Raw genomic sequence first — 20,185 nt, forward strand, 5'->3', positions numbered from 1 at the left:
CCTGCACTGTACTTTATGAAATACTGTAGCACTTCTATAGCACTGCACATTCCTTTCTAGGTTGCTCTTTGAAACAGCACACTACTACATTTTTGCACTGCCCCAATTAGTGTTATGACAAGTGTAGCTTATATTTTGGCCTCATAAAAATCCATCAAGCATATTTAAGAACAAGAAAGCCAATCCGGAATTAGCCTGCTCATGGGTCTTTGCAGTCGGATCTTGCAAAATAGACGTTTCAAGACTCCTACTGTTATTGAAGTATAATTAAACACAATCGGCTTGGCTTATGACCAATTTGACATCAGTTAAAGACAGCTCTCACAAGAACATTATGTTGGTGTTTTTGAAACCAGCATAGTCAGTTGTATTTAAAGTGCTCCAAGAGCTAATGCCAATGTCACAATAGATAATTGTGCACTTTGCGTACTTCTGAGGTGTGCTTACACCTGCCAGTTTTTGTAGGGAAGAGACCTCAAGTTTGCTGTTCTTTGCCAGGCAAGGCCAGTGCAATCCACACACAAAGAACACCAGAGGAATTGAACACCCTGATGGAGCACTTGTGCATGAGTCAATATTTATGCACACATGCACAAAGCTGTACATCTTTCTCACAGGCAGATTTCCCTACTCAAAAGGAAGCCCCTATGACAGACACTATTAGGATGAGGGTCACACTGAAACAGCTGTTCTCAGGACAGATCTTGGGAGAAATAGATTGTGCAGACAGTTCAAAGCATCCAACTACGATAGCCTACACAGATTGAACGGTGACTGGTTCTTTGTACACAACACAACACACCACACACCATTATCTAGCATAGGAAAGTCCAGACCTCCTGAAGAACATCACAGATTCGATGCTTCTCCCTAGCAAAGGAACCGTAATAGGTCTACCGTACACATCTTCAGAACAGCATCTATTCACTGATGCAGAGCACATCACTGTCATTGACAGCAACGTTTCAGCGACTATTGCTCAAAGTTAAAGAGGCCTATTCCCATATTGCATACGCTATTTGTCGTCAAGGCATTAGGAAAATGGGTTCTTAACATCACTTGCAAAAAGTGCCTTACATTGGAGCAAAGTCACTTGAGCAAAGGGGGAAAAGTGGTTATTATACACCATTGCTTTATTCATAAGACTTAGCTGCAGAGACAATAGACACAGGTGTTATTAACTTTCAGAGTTCTGTTAATTTGTCTTGTTTCAACCACCTCTTTTTAATTAGCACATTGTTGCTAGATGTGTGAACAGCTCTAACTTTCTGCACAGGAATGGCAGAAAAGCAGGGGGCGGCACTCAGCCTGGTTTGAAACAAATCCCAAAATAGGTCTTATGAATTACGCCTTAGGCATTTTCTCTATTCTAGAAGTGTCACTGAGTGCTCATACCAGGCTTTTGTTTACAGACACATGACTCAAGGATCTAGTATTTTAATATTGATTTGTCATTTTTATGATCTTACAAACATTTGCAGGGAGAGTATTATGCTTCATAGGCACATACACACCGCTCCTCAGTTAGCATTTCCTATTTATACAAACTTGCCAACGTCATAGAAGCATATCACAAATGTTTTAAGAAGCCATTATGGAACATATCATTTGAGTGTCTAAGGGCGCAATGTTTAGCCAGGCTGGCTAGGGAACGCTGGGAGCTGTAGGACTTTTTTTCTCTAAACATACATAGGATTTTTATTTATTATTTTATTTATTTCATTTCTATACCGCCCAATAGCCGAAGCTCTCTTTAACTTAGAACACAGCAGCCACATTACAATGCAATGTAATGGCTAGCAACAAAAGCAAGATAAGCTACCACAGGTACAATACAGCGTACCCCAGGCTGACGGTTTGAGAAGGGATGGCATGTAGCTGAAAGATTTGGTTGGCTTGCTTCTAAACATTGGGAGGGGAAGCAATGGGTAATCCATACTGTACTTTTATTTCCGTATAACAATAATTATTATTATTATTTATTTCATTTCTATACCGCCTATAAGCCTTCCAACCTGGCATGGTCATAAAAAGAGCTGAGGAACTGTGGAAAAATATGTGCCCTCTTGCTACAATTTCTTGCAACTATGGAGCAGGCTGGTTTTTGAAGTTCCAATAGTACCAAGAGTAATCACTTGCTGCATACCACTACAGAGAGCTTTGAGCAGCCTTCCCCATCCTGGTGCCCTTTGGTATGGCCAACAATGGCTGGGGATGGTGGGAGCTGTAGTCCATCTGGAGGAAACCAGGTTGGGGAAGAGAGAGCTGGAAGTGATTGGATAAAGGCTTTGCTTCCGACAGTGTATACATATTCCTGCTGTTCTATTGTCACTTCTGGCCGAACCGCCTTTGAAACAGATCAGTTTGCAAAACCCGTTTATCACTAGTGAGAGTGGGATGTCACAGGAACACAGGAACCTGCCTTATACTGAATCAGACGCTTGGTCCATCTAGCCTAGTATTGTCAACACTGGCTGGCAGTGACTCTCCATGGTTTCAGGCAGGGTTTTTTCCTCCCTGCTTGGAAATGCCAGGGATGTGCTCTGTCACTGAACTACAGTCCCATATCATGAGCAGAGATTCTTCTTTCGGACCCACCATGAACTGTTTGTGTGTGTGTGTGTGGGGGGGGGACTTCAACACTGCTTCCAGCTAGGAAGCTGAGAGGATACTGGCCAATGGCCTCATAGCTTCTCTCAGCTACTGACCACTGCTAAAAACTGGTAAAATGTGTAGCTGGCAGCCTCGAACATGAGGAGAAAGGATCTGGGACAAGCTGGGAGGAAGGATGGATGGATGAGGCCACAGATGACATGGTGACTGCAGCAGTCAAGAGAAGAACCAAGCAGGAAAAAAGGGACGTTGTTGAGGATGCAGGAATAGTACACGAAATGGGACTCTACAGTAGGAAATGCGGCATAGAAGAAAGGCGCATAGAACATCAACAAGGCCAGAAGACCAAGTTGGAGCCTGACGCGCCCCTTGTCATTTGCCAATCTTAAGCTGCAACCCTAAGCACACAAAGTTGGAAACAAGCTTCACTGTGCACATTGGGACTTGCTCATAACTAATTATACATGCACAGGATCAGGTTGCAGGAGTTCTTACTTTTTTATTGTATACAGTAATGAGAACTACATAGGTTAGAACACAAGGCAGCTTTATGATTTTTCTGCTTTCTATTCTACATTGACATTCACATCTATATATAGGCTGCCTAAAAGGCCCAGAGGCACTTTCAGTGTCATGTGTCAAAACGCCCTTAGACTAAGGCACACAGTCTAACCAGTGTAATAGCTATTATGATCCTGTCTTCTTACTCTTCTCTTCCACCTAAGTGAAAGCTGTACAACACTGCCATCTAATGGTATAACTAATAACTGACCTTGTCTTCGTGAAATGTGTTAATCCCAGGTGCATGAGCACATGGACTTGCTGGCTTTAGTCCACTATATACATTTGGATTTCAAAGCTTGCCTGGAATTCTCCTGTTGAACTGAAACAAGCACTATCTGTGGAGAGGACCAATGCTCTCAGAACATTAAAAACAAAAACAAAACCTAAGATAGCCATGCTAGTCCATGAGGAAAAAAAAAAAACTATGACCCAGTTCGCATGTAACACTGACAAATCGTAAGCTAATTAACCCATGATTTGCCATGGCACATACCAGGCATGTTCTGCAGTCATTTTGAATATTTAACCTTGGGGTTTGCTATGTAATGTCCAAACCCGGACACTACAGGTTAAACATAGGTTAAGCCTATAGTTTCAACAATTAAATCAACCACATTTAACCTAATCGTTTAACTGTGGGTTAAACGATTAGGTTAAATGTGGTTGATTTAACTCAAGATTAACCTATAGCGTCTGGGTTTGGACATCACGTAGCAACCCCCAATCAGCCTGATAGGAGGCTGAATATTCAAAAGGAATGCAGAACATGTCAGCAAATCTTGGGTAAATTAACCCACAATTTGCCACCGTTACACACGAACAGCCCCATTATTTTAAGTCTGTGCCTACTGGCTATGCTTCCCCTCATTTTTACACTAGAGTAGGCATAGGACCTCCAATCTGGATTGGGATCCTGGTGTGGAGGTTGGGCTTTTAAAATCCAGATCAGGCCCCCTGCACCTACTCTAGAGTAAAAATAAAGACTTACCTGCTAGACACAGATTTAAAGTAATGTCCAAACAACTGTATCCAATTGCTGTAATGACATAACAAATTACAGTCTCCTTTAACAGCAATGCCCATATCAGAGTTTGACTTGATAAAGAACTAAAAAACTGTTTCTTCAGTTTAGCCTAGTAAAATCGGCACATGGTTGCTCATGCATTTATATCCCATTCTTTCAAGTTCACAGAGATATTTTCGCCCCAGAATCTGTGAGGCAGATACGTTAGAAGACGTTACTTGCTCAAGCCCATCCAGTGAACTTTATGGTCAAGCAAGAATTTGAACTCAGCTCTTCAATTCCAAGTCTAAGCCTTTTACCGCCTCCTACTTGTTCTAGACAATAGCTAAAAACAGCTAAAATCAGGGACTAAACATTTTCTACTACTATATTTTTCAAAGGAAAATATTTTATTTTAAAAAATGTGTTCATATACTATTGGTAAAATAAATGGATACAATACCAGTCAAACTGGACAGCTTCAAAACTGAAATTATTTTCCCCCAGCTGATTATCTCTTTGTGCATGCTACATTTTTAGTACATTTGCCATCACTTTTCTTAATTTAAAACAATGCAAGGGAAATTATGCTATTGAGTTGCCATGTCTTATTTATAATATTATAGAAAAGAAATGTAAAGCTTTATTTGGAAATAGTTTCAACAATTAAACCACATTGCAATTTCTTTTTTCCTAAATAAAATATTTCAGCTTACGATATTTATATAACATTTAAAAGTAACATGGTTAATTTAGTTTAACCATTTAGCTTTATTTACTAAAATATGTCAAACATGCTAAAATAGATCCCAATCTAAGGCACTGAAAATTTTCCAGTTTGATTTTTCCAAGACCCCACATCACTGCATAGTATGAAAGTTTGGAGATGGTAAACAAAACCTAGAAAACTAATTCTATATGCATTAGTGAAACCTAAACACTACATACCCAATATATAGGGTATAGTCAGCTAAAGGTTCCAGAGCAGCAGCAGTAATTGAACTAATTCCAATCAATTGAAGTATAATCACTTTTGGAAAACAGTTATCCAGGTCAATTAATTACTGGAAGCAACAGGTTAGAAGGAGGCTTATGATATCAATGATATCAATAACCACATTCAAGTAGCACGGAAGCAGAAAAAGATAGTATCAGCAAGCACTGTGATTACGGGTGGAAGCTTTTATTTTTTTTAATTCTGTAATTGTTTTAATCAATTCTAATTGTGCCTCTAAGCTGCCTTGAGTGCCATTTTCTGGTAGAAAGCTGAGGCACAAATCAAATAACTAAATAAATAATAGCTGAAGTTCACCACTCCTATGGCAATGTACGCTGCAAACTGCCCATGAAAAGTCAGCTATAATACTGTTGCCCTTCAACATGCATTTTATATATTCTTACAGACTTTAGGTGCATACCGAATGCTTTGCTAAGCAGGCAGATTCCAACATATGGCTTTCAGTTCTTGAACCTAAGTAAAAAGAGTCTACCTGTTTTAGATTGATTCTGCTACCTTGATTTCTGCTATGGGGAGGAGCCACGGGGTCAGTGTTCAAGAACATACCTTGCATGCACAAGGTCAAAGGTTAAACCTTGGAATCTCCAGTTTAAAAGAATCAGGTAGCAGGTGAGACCCTGGAGAACTGCTGCCAGTCTCAGTAGAAAGAGTCAGGCAAGATGAGCAAATAGACTGCCCTGGGCCCCATCTCCACAGGGCATTTACTCCAGTTCAACTGCGCCCCCAGACAATCATGGCACATGATGCATGACCCTCTCCACAGCAAACACACTTTCTCATGCTGTAAAACGCAGTTTTGCAAACTTGGTTTCTAACGGATTTTCCTGTTGCGGCAGCTTCTTCGGCACCGTCTGGGTGTCTGTGTGGCCTGAACTGCCTTCATTGTGGGCTAGGTGGAGCAGCGCTGATTGGCAGAAGGGAAAGTTGCGTCATGGAAGGGTGGACACAAAGAGTGGAGTGGGCAAAGATGTCTACTCAGAAGTAACTCATTCTCTTCAATTGCACTTTACTGAGTATGAGTGGAGAGAGGGTTCAGGAGAATCCCTTTGCCTGCTGTTTTTTAAATGTCTGGACAAGCAAACATGTGCATAAGTTTAAAGAGTTTAAAGGGTGATTGCCCCCAAGTGACCCTTACTCCCTCTGAGAAAGGGTGGGCAGAGGGGGAGATGCTGGCAAAACATGTCTACTCAGAAGTACCCCATTCTCCTCCATTGCACTTTATTTAGCACCCAAGTGAGAAGGGCGGGGAGTACTGTTCGCTTCCTCCACACCTACACAGTTGATGACGTTCAGTTTACTTGTGGGACTCCACCCACCCCAACCAATATGTTTTCAGGTGCCGTTTGCCCCGTGAAAGTGGGTTTTTAAAAAATGTATACACCGCTTTACTGGCTATGTTTGCCCTGGGAGAAGCAAACCCGATTTCATGAAAATCCAGATTTAAATGGAATTGCCTCAGAAAGCATCTTCATGTAGATGGGGCCCGGGTGTACTGTAGTTTCCAATGTTTCTAGTATCATATTGGAGCTTCATAATAATAGCGAGTCCTGCTGGGTCAGACGGTTGTATCGGACGATGGCTTTGGCTAGGTGAAGAGTACTTCCATTCACATATAGAGAGGCATCCAATTTTTAGGGATTCTCTGTCTATGCAGCCCTCTTCACCATACCCAAGCTTTCCCTGGCTTATAATTGATTATCATGATGCGGCTCCGTTTTACTGTTTCTTTTTATTGTTTTCTTTTTATCTAACCCTTCTTCTAAGTTGAAATTTTTGACTGTTGTATTATATATGTACTTTTAACTGTGGTTTTTAACATTTTGTACATCAACTCCTTAGAGATGTTACATTAAGTATACAAGTACTACTTAATAATACTTGTAAATAATAAATACCCACATTGTTTGAGGGTCCCCCAACCCTCAGGAGCAGCTTCCCAGCAGGCTGCAGCAAGTAGGGCATACCGACAAAACTCAAATGCGAGCAGAATGCTCTTTGCCAGCACAAAACCTCCATTGGATACAACCCCAAACATCCTGCTTCCCACAATGACCCACCAGATGATTCTAGAGAGCCCACAGGCAGAGGGGCTCAAGGCCCTCTCCTGCTGTTGCTCTCCAGTTAGATGTATTCAATGGGAGAACATAGGAACCAGATACCTCAGTACTGTCTATTCTGACTGGCAGCAGCCAGTGGTGTAGTGGTAAATTTTGAAGCGCAGTCGCTCATCATGACAGTCCTCATAGCCACAACCACAAGGAGAGCCCAAAAATGCAGCTGGCAGTGCTGATCCATATCAACACACCAATTCTAGCAGTTTTCATCTCCACCAGGATCAGATTTTTGGTAAAGTTAATGGGTCTGAATTGCCCACTCAAGACCAAGCCACCCTAAAATATAATTGCTGGGAATATCCCTCCAGCTAGCAGTGGGCTTCTAGAGGCCTTCCCGAACCTGGTGCCCTCCAGATGTTTTGAACTCCAACTCCCATCAGCCCCAGCCAGCATGGCCAATGGTCAGGAATGCTGGGAGCTGTGGTCTAAAACTTCTGGAGGGCACCAGTTGGGGAAGGCTAGACTAAACCCTAATGCCCGAACAGTTTAGCCTTTTTTCTTTAGACCAGTTTTGTTGCTGTCTTCTACACCTCTTTCAAGCTCTACCATATATTCTGTGATAGCATAACCAGAGTTGTACCCAGTATTCTAAATGTGAGTACATTGCATATATTTCTTTTTATGAAACTGTAATTGCTAGAAAATTCCAAACATGGAAGATTACATATCCCCCCCTCAAAATAAGGACTCTAGTCTGGTTATTTCCATATGAGGCAACGCATAAACCTTGCAACTCAGGCCACCAGCTAAGCAGCAGCCAAATTAATTTAAGTTAAATATTTTTATGACACCTTTCGGTAAGAACTACTAAAGCAGCATGCAACATATCAAAACAAAAGGAACAACTTAAGTGTTAGGACAGCAATACAATCCTGCTTAAGACACCAAAAAATAAAAATCCATAAAACAATTAAAAGACCAAGTTTAAAAGATGTGTCTTGATGTCTTTTCTAAAAGCAAAGAGTGTGGGGACAGACTATGAAATGCACTCTCCTAGGGCGATACAATTTAGGAGCAACACAGCAGAAAGCCAACTCATGTGTGCCCATCACACAGGCCTCCACAGGGAAGGTGTCCCAAAAGAACTTCTCCTGCAGATCTTAACGACCAGACAGGTTCATAGGGAGACAGGCGGTGTGTTACCCAGGCAGGACCTAAGCTGTTTAGGGCAGTGGTGGGCAACCAGTGGCACTCCAAATGTTGTTGAAGTGCAATTCCCATAATCCCTCATCCTTGGCTATGCTGGCTAGGGCTCATGGGAGCTGCAATCCAATCACATCTGGGGGGCCACAAGTTTCCCACTTCTGGTTCAGGGCTTTAAAAGTTAAAACCAACACCTTGAACTGAGTCTGGGAAACAACTGATAACCGCTGCAGATCTTTCAACACTGGAGTAATATGATCTTGATGTCATGCACCAGTTAATGGCCTAGCTGCCACATTTTGCACCAAACGAAACTTCTGAATGCTCATCAAGGGTAGCTCCATGTAGAGCCCATTGCAGTAGTCTAAACATGATGCAACTAAGGCATGGATAACCTTTGCCAAACTGGCAAAACTGAACTGAACTGAAGCTTCAGTTCAGCTGGCACACTGAACTTAATTATGCAAATACAGTCCTTGCCATAGCCACCATCTGAAGATCCAGGGACAGCATGGATCAAGGACCGCTCCCAAGTGATAAACCACACATTCAGGGGGAGTACAACCCCTTCCATAGCAAGTTGAATCCCAAGCCCAACTTTCTACTGAAAAACAGCACTTCCATCTTCTCTGGATTTAATCTCAGCTACTTTACCCTCATCTAGCCCATTGTGGAGCCCAGGCAATGTTCAAGGATATCAACCGCTTCCTTGGTGTTAGGTATGACAAAGAGCAGAAGAGCTGGGCATCACCCTCATATTGCTGGCACCTCACTCCAAAGCTCTGGATGATCCCTCCCAGCAGCTTCATGTAGACATTAAACATAGGGATGGGGCATGATAGGCCAAAGTCCATGGTGTCAAACAGGAGTTCCCCAGCACCACCTGATGGACCTGACCTGACAGAAAGTACAGTGTCCCCAAGGCCCAACCCAGCAGGTGGCCCAAAAAGGATACTATGGTCAGTGGTACTGAAAGCTGCTGAAAGATCCAGGATAACTAATAGGTCTGAACTAACAGGTCTATCCAGCTCCCAGCACATGTCATTCACCAAGACAACCAAAGCAGTCTCAGCTCCATATCCTGGCCAAAAGCCCAGCTGAAATGGGTCCATATAATCACTATCATCAAGATGTGACTAGATTTGCAAGGCCACCACCTCCTCAATCACCTTGGCCAGAAATTGTACATTTAGGACAGGCCTATAGTTATTTAATTACTGGGTCAAGGGAAGGTTTCTTTAATAAAGGTCTTAATACTGCATTCTTTAATCAAGAGGTGACAAACCCCCTCCCACAAAGAGGCATTAATCACCTTCCTTAACCATGGCAACCGTCCTGCCTTGGCTGATTTAACCATCCAGGGGGGACAAGGGTCTAGTAAAAAGATGGTAGCCCTAACTGCAACAGACACCCTGCCTATATCCTTGAGATCTACAAGATCTGAAAGGTATCCAACACAGCAGGACAAGTGGTTACCAAAGTCTCACCAAGGTGACCTAATTCTGGAGTCCAAATTAAGGCAGATCAGAGCAACTTTATCCACAAAGAAGGAGGAGATGTGATTAGCAGGAACAGCCAAAAAAAGGTACCCTTCTATATTCAAGTAGTTTTGAGGTGAGTCGAGAAAACAGGTGATAACTTCACTAGAAGATAACAAGGACTGGCCTGAGGAATGTTCTTCACAGACCAGGCAATTAGCCTTGTAACTAGCGGTCAAGAATGTGCATCTATGGTTGCAAGACCATGTAGGCATCATACTAGTAGAGTGAAATTTTGACAAAGCCAATGAAAGCTCCTACTGATATCAGTAGAGTCACATTTATCCATTCATTGTGGGAATCACTTGAATGAGTAATCCACATTTGGTTTCACCACACATTGGTTTCACATTTGAGAAACCAGTGTATCTGAAAGTTGCATTTCTCATTTGAAATGAGTGAACTGTTCTGCCAAACAAGTTTCAGTCGCAACGCTAAAAAAAGTTTTTATTTTAACTTCAGTAGGGTTCTATAAAAAATGGAAAGACTTTAAGGTACTACAGAACCCATTCTGCCTGATGCTTTACAGCCTGACTCTTAAGTAGCTTATTAGTAAAGTTCCAACACTTTTGCTGCTTCAAAGTGCCAACATTTGCTGCCTAGAAAGTATGTATGGGGGAGGGGGGAGAATGTCAGACCTAGCGCTGCCAAATTCTTCAACCAAGTTCAAACACTCCTAAGAACGGAGCTGCTAGCATTGGGGATTGAGCTGGGAGCTGCCAGTTACCCAAGTACAATGTAAATGGCTTCATAATGGATTGAAAAAGTATTTATCAGGTATAGTTCATCCAACTTCCTAGTGGGAAGGTGAATAAACCAGATCAACAGGTGGTCATTTTTGCACATAACTTGAGGACTATCGTGACTTCTACTGGGACCACCTCTTGAAGATAGTTAGTGCAAATGGCTTTCAACTTTCCTTGGCCTGGACACATATTTAGCAACTTATTTTATGCATGCTACCTGTACTGTCCTTTCCCTTCTCCTCTCCACCATCTCTTTCCTTCCCTTGCCAAATGATTATGAGGGTACTGGTGTGACCCACCAGCTAAAGACTAATGAGTAGAGGATGCAACTCAAGGAGAACACTGTTGAAAATTTGCACCAATCTTCTGGGGTCCGCAGTGGCTTTTTACCCTTCCACACATGATTCAAACTATTTTTACCTTTAAAATGCTGAAAAGTGATACGAGCTTTAATTATAGTGGATCAAGCACTGTTCACTGCAGACTTTAATAGCGTTTTATATGCACCAGGTACCACATGATGGCCAGACCATGTTTTGTGGTGCATGTTCGCTCTCTGGAATGTTGTTGCAGCCAGACCTCCCAAAAACCATATCCTTGTCTACTGTGGATCACATTTTTTGTAGTGGAATGCTCTACCCTCTGCTTTTATATTGGCATTAGCTGCACCAGTTACCACTACAACTATGTTTAATCAATTAATTGGTTAAGTTACTTGTTATAAAGACTAAAAAAGGTTCCCCCAATTAAACAGGCAACAGATTTTAATACAGGTAGCATCTTAGAAAAGGCACACCCCATTACTCTCAATGGATGGAAAGCCTAAGGGTGAATGTCATGATATGCATCATCTTAAAAAGAATGTTTCTTGCTTCAAAACTTATTTTTACACATATACAAGTTTAAACAGTAGTGGATTAATCTAGTAGAACTCAGAGAATCAATTCAGACTTCCTCAATCAGGTGAAAGCCCTAGTTTTCACACAAGTTACTTCTTATGCTAAAAAGAATCTATACCTGTTATCCCTGAGATGCATATGCAGGTTCTTACTTGTCTGCCCCCCGCCCCCCTTAAGGTGACAGAGAAACATTGCAACTGAACATCCACTGCAAATTTACGCAATTGTTCAAAGCACCACAAAGCACCCTAGACTCCAGTGGTACAAACTGGTTACATAATTGCATTATTCTATGCATAAAGCAAGACATGGTGGAGGGGGAGGCAAAAGCAGGAGCAAAGACAGGTGAGCTCTGCCTACATAGGCCAATCCAGTATGGCTGAACATCCAAGGATATTTCTCATGTTGGGTTTCAGGAATCAGCTGCTCTTTTTCAAAGCAACGTAAGCTTAGTAACAAACAAACAAACAAACACAGATCCTGGCAGTGATGTGCTGTTTTCCAGAAAATTTCGAGTTGGAAAATTTCCCACTTCCCTCAACCAATGGAGATTTGATGTAGAATGCCCAACTAAAACAAACAAAAGAAGCATGCCATGATAATTCTCCTTGCTGTATCTGAAAAGTTTTTCTAGTTGCCAAAATAGTTGAACTGAAGTATTTTTTAAGAAAAACAAAGTGTGCTTTAAATGTTAAGTTCATATACATTCAAAGTTTTACTTGAACATTTTTATTGGAATACTTGCAAACATTTTAATACATGACAACTCAATAGCACATGCTGATCTGACCTTATATTTAGACTTTACAGCAAAAAAGGCACTGAACATACTTGCTCTGACCTTACAGCTACCCTCTCAGTCTATGGCACTTATGGCAAGTAATGGCCCTACTGGGCAGCCCCGCCACCACAACACATGAATTCTTCTCTGCCACAAGAGAAAACACATATGAAATCACCATAGCGCTCTTCTATTTCTATAGCTGGGGAGGGAATGGCCTGCAGCTTGCTGCTGAGTCTTTATAAACCTGTCTGCTTCCATTGACAGAGAAATGAACACTTAGAAATGAAGTGAAACAAGCAGCTACTACTATATTTCACAGCGTGCATGATGTAGACAGATAGCATGACTCTCTCTGCAATCATCCATACCTCAATTTAAAAGGAAGGATCTCCTAGTTTGAGCATTACTTTATATGCATACCAAGGGGGCAAGAAATAAATGCCCGAGTCTGAAACTTGCTCCTTATCTCATCACACAGAAATTGTCAGGGAAAGTAAGGCCCAAACAGGCCCCTACAGAGGCACTCTCATTGGAGCTGTTAATTAGGTAACTCATTTTTCATTAGCCAATTTGATACCCAGGACTCCTGCATGTATGATATCGAACACTGTTGTTTTCATTTGTTCTAAGAACTCATAATATCCTCTCACTTGAGCACGTGTCATCTGCACTTGTCAAACAAAGACAAAGGCAGGGTACATGATAGCAATACTACTGACTGGTCTTTTAGAAAAAACAGATTCACTGGATTAAAATCACATCAGTTCAAAGCTACACGTGACTTCAAATGCTTCTAAACGTATTTAATCATACAAGGTTTCAAAAACAATGCAGACATTCACAGCTTTGTATTCAAAACGTTTGACAACTCTTAGGAGTATGAGTACATCTTTGGGGTGTCAGACCATTTTACGTAGGCCAAGAAACCCAAGACATTTTATGACCATCTAGCCAAAGGCATAACTTGGATGAGCAACTTAGCAACAGCTTAGTGGATTCGTTTTAAGCAAACAAGCAGTACTGTCACTGCCCCTCAGAACACAAACAGAAGATAACTTTTAAGCCACTAATCTGTGATGAGAACTTGGAAGTTTTCAGAAGCTCATAACAAGTTAACATTGACTAGGTTCACACAACATAACCCACACTCAGTGGTTGAGTATTATGGGCTGTTGTTGAAACGTGGGTTATCATGTTGTCTGAACACAGCCATACTAACAAACCATGGCTTGTTATTCATGAACAACCCATGAAGAGAACCCATGGTTGGTTGTTGGGTTGCAAACTGTGGGCTGTTCATGGCTAACAAGCCATAGTTTGTTAGCACAGCTGGGTTCAGGCAACATGTTAAACCACATTTTAACAACCCACAGTTCAACAACAACCCACACTCAATTATTGAGTGTGGATTGTGTGAACCCAGTCACTTTCTCCTGTCTCTCTCTCTCTCTCTCTCTCTGATATTTCTAGAGAAACCTCGGAAACAGCCTTTCAATGCGGTTACTGCCTACCATGAATGTATAGCCCAATCTTGCAACTCAGTCACCCATGGCTTTACTCGTTATTTAAAGAAGAATAATCACACAGACAACAAAACCTCTGAGAATTTCGCTCTCACTACTGCGGAAACAAATCACAAAGGGCGACGGGGGTGGGGTGGGGAGAGGTCTGTAATAAAGGAAAAGAGACCTATAAGAGGCGCTTTACCTTGTGGAATCTGGAAGTTAGCCGGTAACTGTATCGTCGTCTGCGGGGTTTTAGACGCAGCCGGGTGGGGGGCGGGCAGCCTGGCGCCCACAGTGGAAGGCTTGGGGAGTTGCTGAAGCGGCGCCCCGGGAGCGCCTTTGACCACCAAGGTCTCCACGGGAGCAGCAGACACCACTCGGGGCTGCTGAGAGACGGCAGGCAGCAAGCCAAGAGGAACTTTGGCGCCCGCGGGGTTCAAGGCGACGGCTGGCTTCCCCGGGGGAGCGACGGGGCAAGAGGCGGACGGAAGCGTGCTCTGGGCGCGCAGCACAGCCGGGGCCACTGGGAGTCCCCCAGCCCCATTGGCTGGGGGCCCCGCCGTCACGACGGCGTGCTCAGGAGGCCCAGGAGGCATGACCCTCCCCAGGGCTGCTGCTGTGGCCGCCGCCGCCGGCGGGGTAGTCATGGAGAAGGGCGGCACCGAAGGGCACAGGACTACAGCTTGCAGCAGAGTCCAAGCTACTCCACAGCATAGCAGCCTCCAAGGGTGCCCGGGAGCTGCGCGAAGGCTCCGCGGCCGACGATGCGGCAAAAGCAGCAGGAGGGTCCCCAGCGCACAAGCTGCCCCCGCGGCCAGACCGCTCCGACGCCCGGCAGCCGCTAGTAACACGCTTGCAAAAACCACATGGTCATGCATCCGCTGCCGGTTCCTCTCTTCCTCCTCGCCGGCGCACACGTGGGGCACCCAGGCCGCTACTGCAAGCGCCGCCGCAGCCGTCTGTCTCCTTAACCGAAGGCTGCAAGAGGAGGAACCCGGCACATGCTGCTGCTGCCGCTGCCGCTGCCGCTGCTGTCGCCGTCGACACCCTGCCGGCTCCCACACCGTCCGAGGCCCACCCCTGTAACCACACCGGCGGCGTCGCCTCCTCTGAGCCGTGTTTATATAGCCATGCGGAGTCCCGGCGCACGCGCCACGGGTCTTCGGCCGGATCCGACGAGCTCATTGGGTGGTGATATGGAGCGTCACAGGGTGAGACGAAGACAACGATCCGCGCAGACGAAGAGCCACCGAAAGAGAAAGTTACCGGGGAAATAGACTCTGGCTGTATCTCTCCGGAAGGTGCATGCTTGACTCGACGAAGAAGGAACTAGACTTGGTAATACCAATAAAATGTCTTCAGTTTAGGATTTTTAATTTTTTTTTTTAAAAAAAGGAAGACCAGAGGGAGCAAGAAATAGACTATATACTATTTGTATAATTTTAATTGATATTTTTACTGGTGGAGCATGGGGTTGCAGCAGTCTTGCATTACGGTTGCCGCCTTTGGTTCTGGCAGAGCTTCTATGCCTTTATCAGATCATTGTGACAAATACAAATGCTAGCCCACCCTTCTGCACGATGTGGTGCCCTCCAGATGTTTTGGACTTCAACTCCTGTCAGCCCCAACCAGTGTGTGTAGTGGTCAGGAGTGCTGGGAGTTGTAGTCCAAAACATCTGGAAGATACCAGTTTGGGGAAGGCTGTATAAGGGCAGGGGGACTAGGGTCTTACGATTTAAAAGCAGCAACAATAATTGAAAATTTTTAAAAGATGCTAGAGCTGTCTGGAAGCACCCCTAGTCTAGTGTTCACCACTGCATATGCAGATACTGGGGTGTTATTCACTAGCTGGGGTGTTATTCATATGATGTGGTGTTTGTCCCCAGGAACAATCTTAACCTTTCACACATGGACAAACATGACATGTGAAAACTGAACACTCACAAATGTGACCAGTAGCAGTTATGATAATCATGGCAAGACTTTTTCCAGCTGCCATTATCATAGGAATTCCTGCCATGTGATTACCTGGTTTGCACATTACATTTGCCCAGGTGAATGCATATCCAGGGATAGTCAGGATAATATATGTGGAGGAAAACATGTGTTGTGTGAATTCGGGCTTTGCCTGCAATCCACAACTAATTCACACCCAGCAACATCATTGACTTGACCAGGACTACTCTGGACAAAGGAGTTGGTGGCTCATGGGACTTGTCAAGTAAACATGTAGAAGATGTGCTGGATCCTGTCAATTTAGTGATTTCTCAAGTCACTTAATTGTAGAATAGAGATGTGGAGGCCAGGGGAAAAAAGGAATTAAAAAAACAAAGGTATTTTCTTTGGGGGCCTTTTGGGGGGGCCCTGGGGAAAAACAAGTGGTTTTCCCATTTTTTCCCAGGCCTTTACATCTCTGAGAATAGTCCAGTTGAAGACAATGGGATAACTTTCAAGTAAGTAGTTTGAGAATTGCAGGCTTCTATTGCTTTGTGTTTCACAGGGAGAACTCTAATTGCTTTTTCAGTTTACAATTGAATATGGGTCTAGATTTAAAAAAACCCCAATACAGCCTGAAGCTTACAAGAGTTTTTCTCCTTCTCCCCTAAACCAGTTATCTACTTGCCCATAGCCCTAAATGTGTGGATTTACTTCAGATACTTCACTAGCTCAAATGCATCTTAGTAAAAAGTGCTAGTGTGTTTGTGAAGATGGCTGCCTCCATGTACAGGTTCACATATTGCTTTCTTTATGCCATCCCTTACTTGGGAGGGATAATACGGAGAAAAGAAGCATCTCGCTCGCTTGTGTGAATAATTCCCAACCAGACAATAATTTCTGTACTTTTAGTAATAGGCTACTAGCCCCCATTGCATACTGTTCCATGTTCTCTTCAGGACTTCATCAAGTTTATCAATAATATACTGTTTGTATCAGACAGGGAAGATGTATATATCCAATTACTTTCATATTAATACCTATAACTATACTAAACACCAGCAATGAGGAATTTAGGACAAGTCAGGTCGCATTTGGCTAGGCATGTTTACTGAGAAGTAAGCCCCAACTGTGTTCATTGGGGCTTACTCTCTAGTAAGTGTGTCTAAGATTGCAGCCTCAACTTTATTCTAACTGTTAGGAGGACTAGTTTAGCTCCCCCCACCCCAATGGTGTTTCTGAATGACTAGAGACATGATTACCTGTACCTTGAACAGGCCTTGTCACCATCAAGTATTGTTTTGATTAAAGGGAAACAAGGAACATTTGAAGAGTTTATATAAAGTTGTTCCTAATGATACAACGGTAGCTTGCTTTGCATAGTATTATCAAGTATTCAGAATGGGAGACATGATCAAATATCTACTCACTGCACAGCAAGATGAACAAAAATATTTCACAGACCTGCAATTTCAGTCAGCAAGTAGTTTCAGCCACTGTTGAATGGTATGCAGTAAATGTTGACACATTCCAATACTAATGAGCCTTTAAACATGTTTTTCTTTTTTAGACTTGCAATCAAATTTTGTAAAAAGCTAAAATAAAATATATTATACGTGACAGTAAAGAAGGCTTACAGCACAATCCCCTACATGTCTCCTCAGAAGTAAGTTCACTAGGGCTTAATTCTAGGTAAGTGGATAGAAGCCTCAATTAGCAATTTTATTTGTTATCAAGAATGCCTAAAAACTTTAAACAATCCCCACACAGAGAGACGTTTTAAGAGGGCTCAGATTTTTGCAGACAGCAAAGTAACCCACTCATCTTAGAAAAAAACAGCCATGTGAAGGAAGCCAGGACTCACCCATTGGATCTCCAGACTTTCACTGCGGCAGTTTGCATGAAGACAGAGGATTATTAAATGAGTGCTACCCTGTTCAGACTCATCACCTCTGAAAGTAGCTGCTGTATTTGGGGATGCACCAGGTCTGACTTCCTCCACGTGCTGCGTCCCAAGGACAGTCAAGCTATTCCACTTGCAGACATTTCTAGATTACTGAACTGAATTAAATGTGCTTGTTTTGCTTTAAAAAAAAAAACATGGATTTGGTCTTAAGAGAGTGAATAGACTGTCAGACTGCCCAGCGTTATGATCCCCCTTTGTTATCTACTTCGATAGCTAAAGTGGCACCTTATCACAGCAAGTGGGGCAGAGCCATGCAGCTATTTCAGTGCTGCAAAGAGACTGCTTGGCCATTTGCTACTAGCTTTCCCCAACTTGACGCTCCCCAGGTGTTTTGGATTACAGGCAACTGAATGGCCACTGTGAACAGAATGCTGGACTAGATGGACCTTTGGTCTGATCCAGCATGACTCTTATGTTCTTATGACTACAACTCCCAGCATTCTTGACCATTGGCCATGCTGGCTGGTGCTGATGAGAGTTGAAGTACAAAACATCTGGAGGGCAACAGATTGGGAAAGGCTGCATTACTGAATTATCTCTCTTGATGCCTATGTGACTTGTTAATAACCACAGCAGGTGAGAATATTAGGAGCCCATCCTTTGACTGACATTTTTATTTGTCATGGCCACTCCTATTGCACCTGAAGGGTTGTATCCAATGTTAGTCTAACTTAAGTCCCATTCATTTCAGTGGGTCTACTCTAAATAAGATACAGCCCCAAGAAACAACTGCTTGATTACTCTCTGTTTCCCCACTTCTGGGGAAACAGGTGTACAGGTATAACTTAATAGCTGGCTAGTCATGCACTGGTGCTTGACTGCTTAAGGGAGTTGTTGCTTCAGCAGTAGTACGTCTCTATAGGTATTCTGTAGAGAAGAGGTGTTGAACCTCTTTCAGCTGAAGGGCTGAATTCCATTTTGAAGAAGCTCTCAGAGGCAACATTCCACTGGTAGGCAAGGCCAAACGCAAAAGGGGCAGGGCTGAAAATACGAGAGCATTTGAGCTTAAACCCCTCACTGCCAGTAACTAAGCCTTAGGAGAGGCATTTCAACCTTTTAGAATGGGGAAAAGTGTGCACAAAAGCTGAGAAACAATCAAACGATTAGTGGTCGAGGGAAAGTGGCATGGCCTTCTAGAGAACCCAAGAGGGCCGGATTGGAGCTGCTGGAGGGCCAGATTTGGCCTGAGTTCTGCACCCTTGCTATAAAGCGTATGTATGAACAAGAGGCTCTGTCCCTTCCTGGCTCTCAGCCAGGCCCTGCTCTAGGCACTTGCCTAGACAACTGTCCTCCTCTCCTTCAAATAGTCTCACATGAAGGGTGGTCTCTTTCAGCTAGCCAGGCATTTTGCTGGTAGCCCTAACACTTTGCCTGCTCTTGTGGATCTGGGGGGCGGTGTCCAAGAACCAGCTGGGAGCTCAGGCAACCAGTGTGTAGACTTCCAGTCCTGCTGTGTCTGGAATGCCAAGATCTGAAGGCTCTGCCAGAACACTGGATTGTTCAAGGCCACTGGCAGTGTTAGGGGGGTGCCCTGCTTCCCCTGCTCTTTCAAGGAGAACCCAGGTTCTGAGTCTGGGCAGGGCTGAACCTGAACACCTGATGAGACTATTTTCAACTGCCATTATACCCACTTACCTGGGAGTAAGCCCCATTTCACCTCAGTGGGGTGTATTTGTGAGTAGACATTCATAGGATTGTGGTGATTGTCATCCTGGGCAGGACTTTGCAGTAGTAGTCTTGTCCTAAAATATTTCCTATATATTGTAATTAGTTATACTATACTTGGTTAATGCAGTCTAATGATTTTCTGCTTCTCTACCAGCTAACAGTTCCTAATTAGAAATTTCTAATTAGTAGAAATCTAATTGAATCACATAAATAAAATGTTTCTTCTACCAACATTAGTTATCCTACGAAAGAATTGCTAAGTTATTGTGTCCAAGTGATACTGTTTTACTCACATTCTCCTGAATTGAAATTCAGCAGAAAGTGGTTTTCCTTCTATTTGCAGCACTCGAGACCTGTGAATTCACTTCTGATCATATGAGTCCCTTGATCTGAGCTACCCAGGAAAAGCAATTACAATATAATTGTAGGTATTTTTTTCTCTCCGCTTGTGCAGTGCATCTAAATTCTCCATAATGAGAAAAAACTAAGATGTACAAGCTTTTTCACAGCTTTGGGACACCGTGAACATGTTACAGTTACTACTTAATTATTGAAAGTGCAATTGGAATCAAGTGCCGGATATTGTGAAGTGTAAATAAACCATATTGATAGCGTGAGATTTCGGCGGGGTGGGGGGGGGATAAGAAGCAAAAAAAACCCCCTAAAGGTGTTTTAGTTCGAGTTTTACA

General features: G+C 43.2%; 2 protein-coding genes across 11 annotated transcripts in view; one reads left to right on the plus strand and one right to left on the minus strand.

The window, feature by feature from the left end:
• Positions 1-15,030, minus strand: part of TAF4B (TATA-box binding protein associated factor 4b) — a 92,021-nt gene extending 76,991 nt beyond the window's left edge. For all 3 annotated transcript variants that reach the window (XM_084849652.1, XM_084849651.1, XM_084849653.1), the window contains exon 1: positions 14,130-15,030. In XM_084849652.1, the coding sequence (XP_084705778.1) occupies positions 14,130-14,805 (676 nt within the window). In that variant the 5' untranslated portion in view covers positions 14,806-15,030. The remainder of the gene's footprint in view (positions 1-14,129) is intronic.
• A 118-nt stretch (positions 15,031-15,148) lies between these two features.
• Positions 15,149-20,185, plus strand: part of SS18 (SS18 subunit of BAF chromatin remodeling complex) — a 56,048-nt gene continuing 51,011 nt past the window's right edge. For 3 of the 8 annotated variants that reach the window (XM_084849659.1, XM_084849665.1, XM_084849668.1), the window contains exons 1-2: positions 15,149-15,265; positions 17,433-17,528. The gene's annotated coding sequence lies outside the window, so the exon portion shown is untranslated. Of the gene's footprint in view, positions 15,266-17,432; positions 17,555-19,839; positions 19,921-20,185 lie in introns of all 8 variants that reach the window. The other 5 variants (XM_084849666.1, XM_084849669.1, XM_084849672.1 and 2 more) reach the window with 3 other exon arrangements.

The sequence above is a fragment of the Heloderma suspectum genome, chromosome 4 (assembly GCF_057233095.1).
Source record: "Heloderma suspectum isolate Gila_16-S chromosome 4, 16-S_ref, whole genome shotgun sequence".
In the NCBI taxonomy this organism is placed as follows: Eukaryota; Metazoa; Chordata; class Lepidosauria; order Squamata; family Helodermatidae; genus Heloderma; species Heloderma suspectum.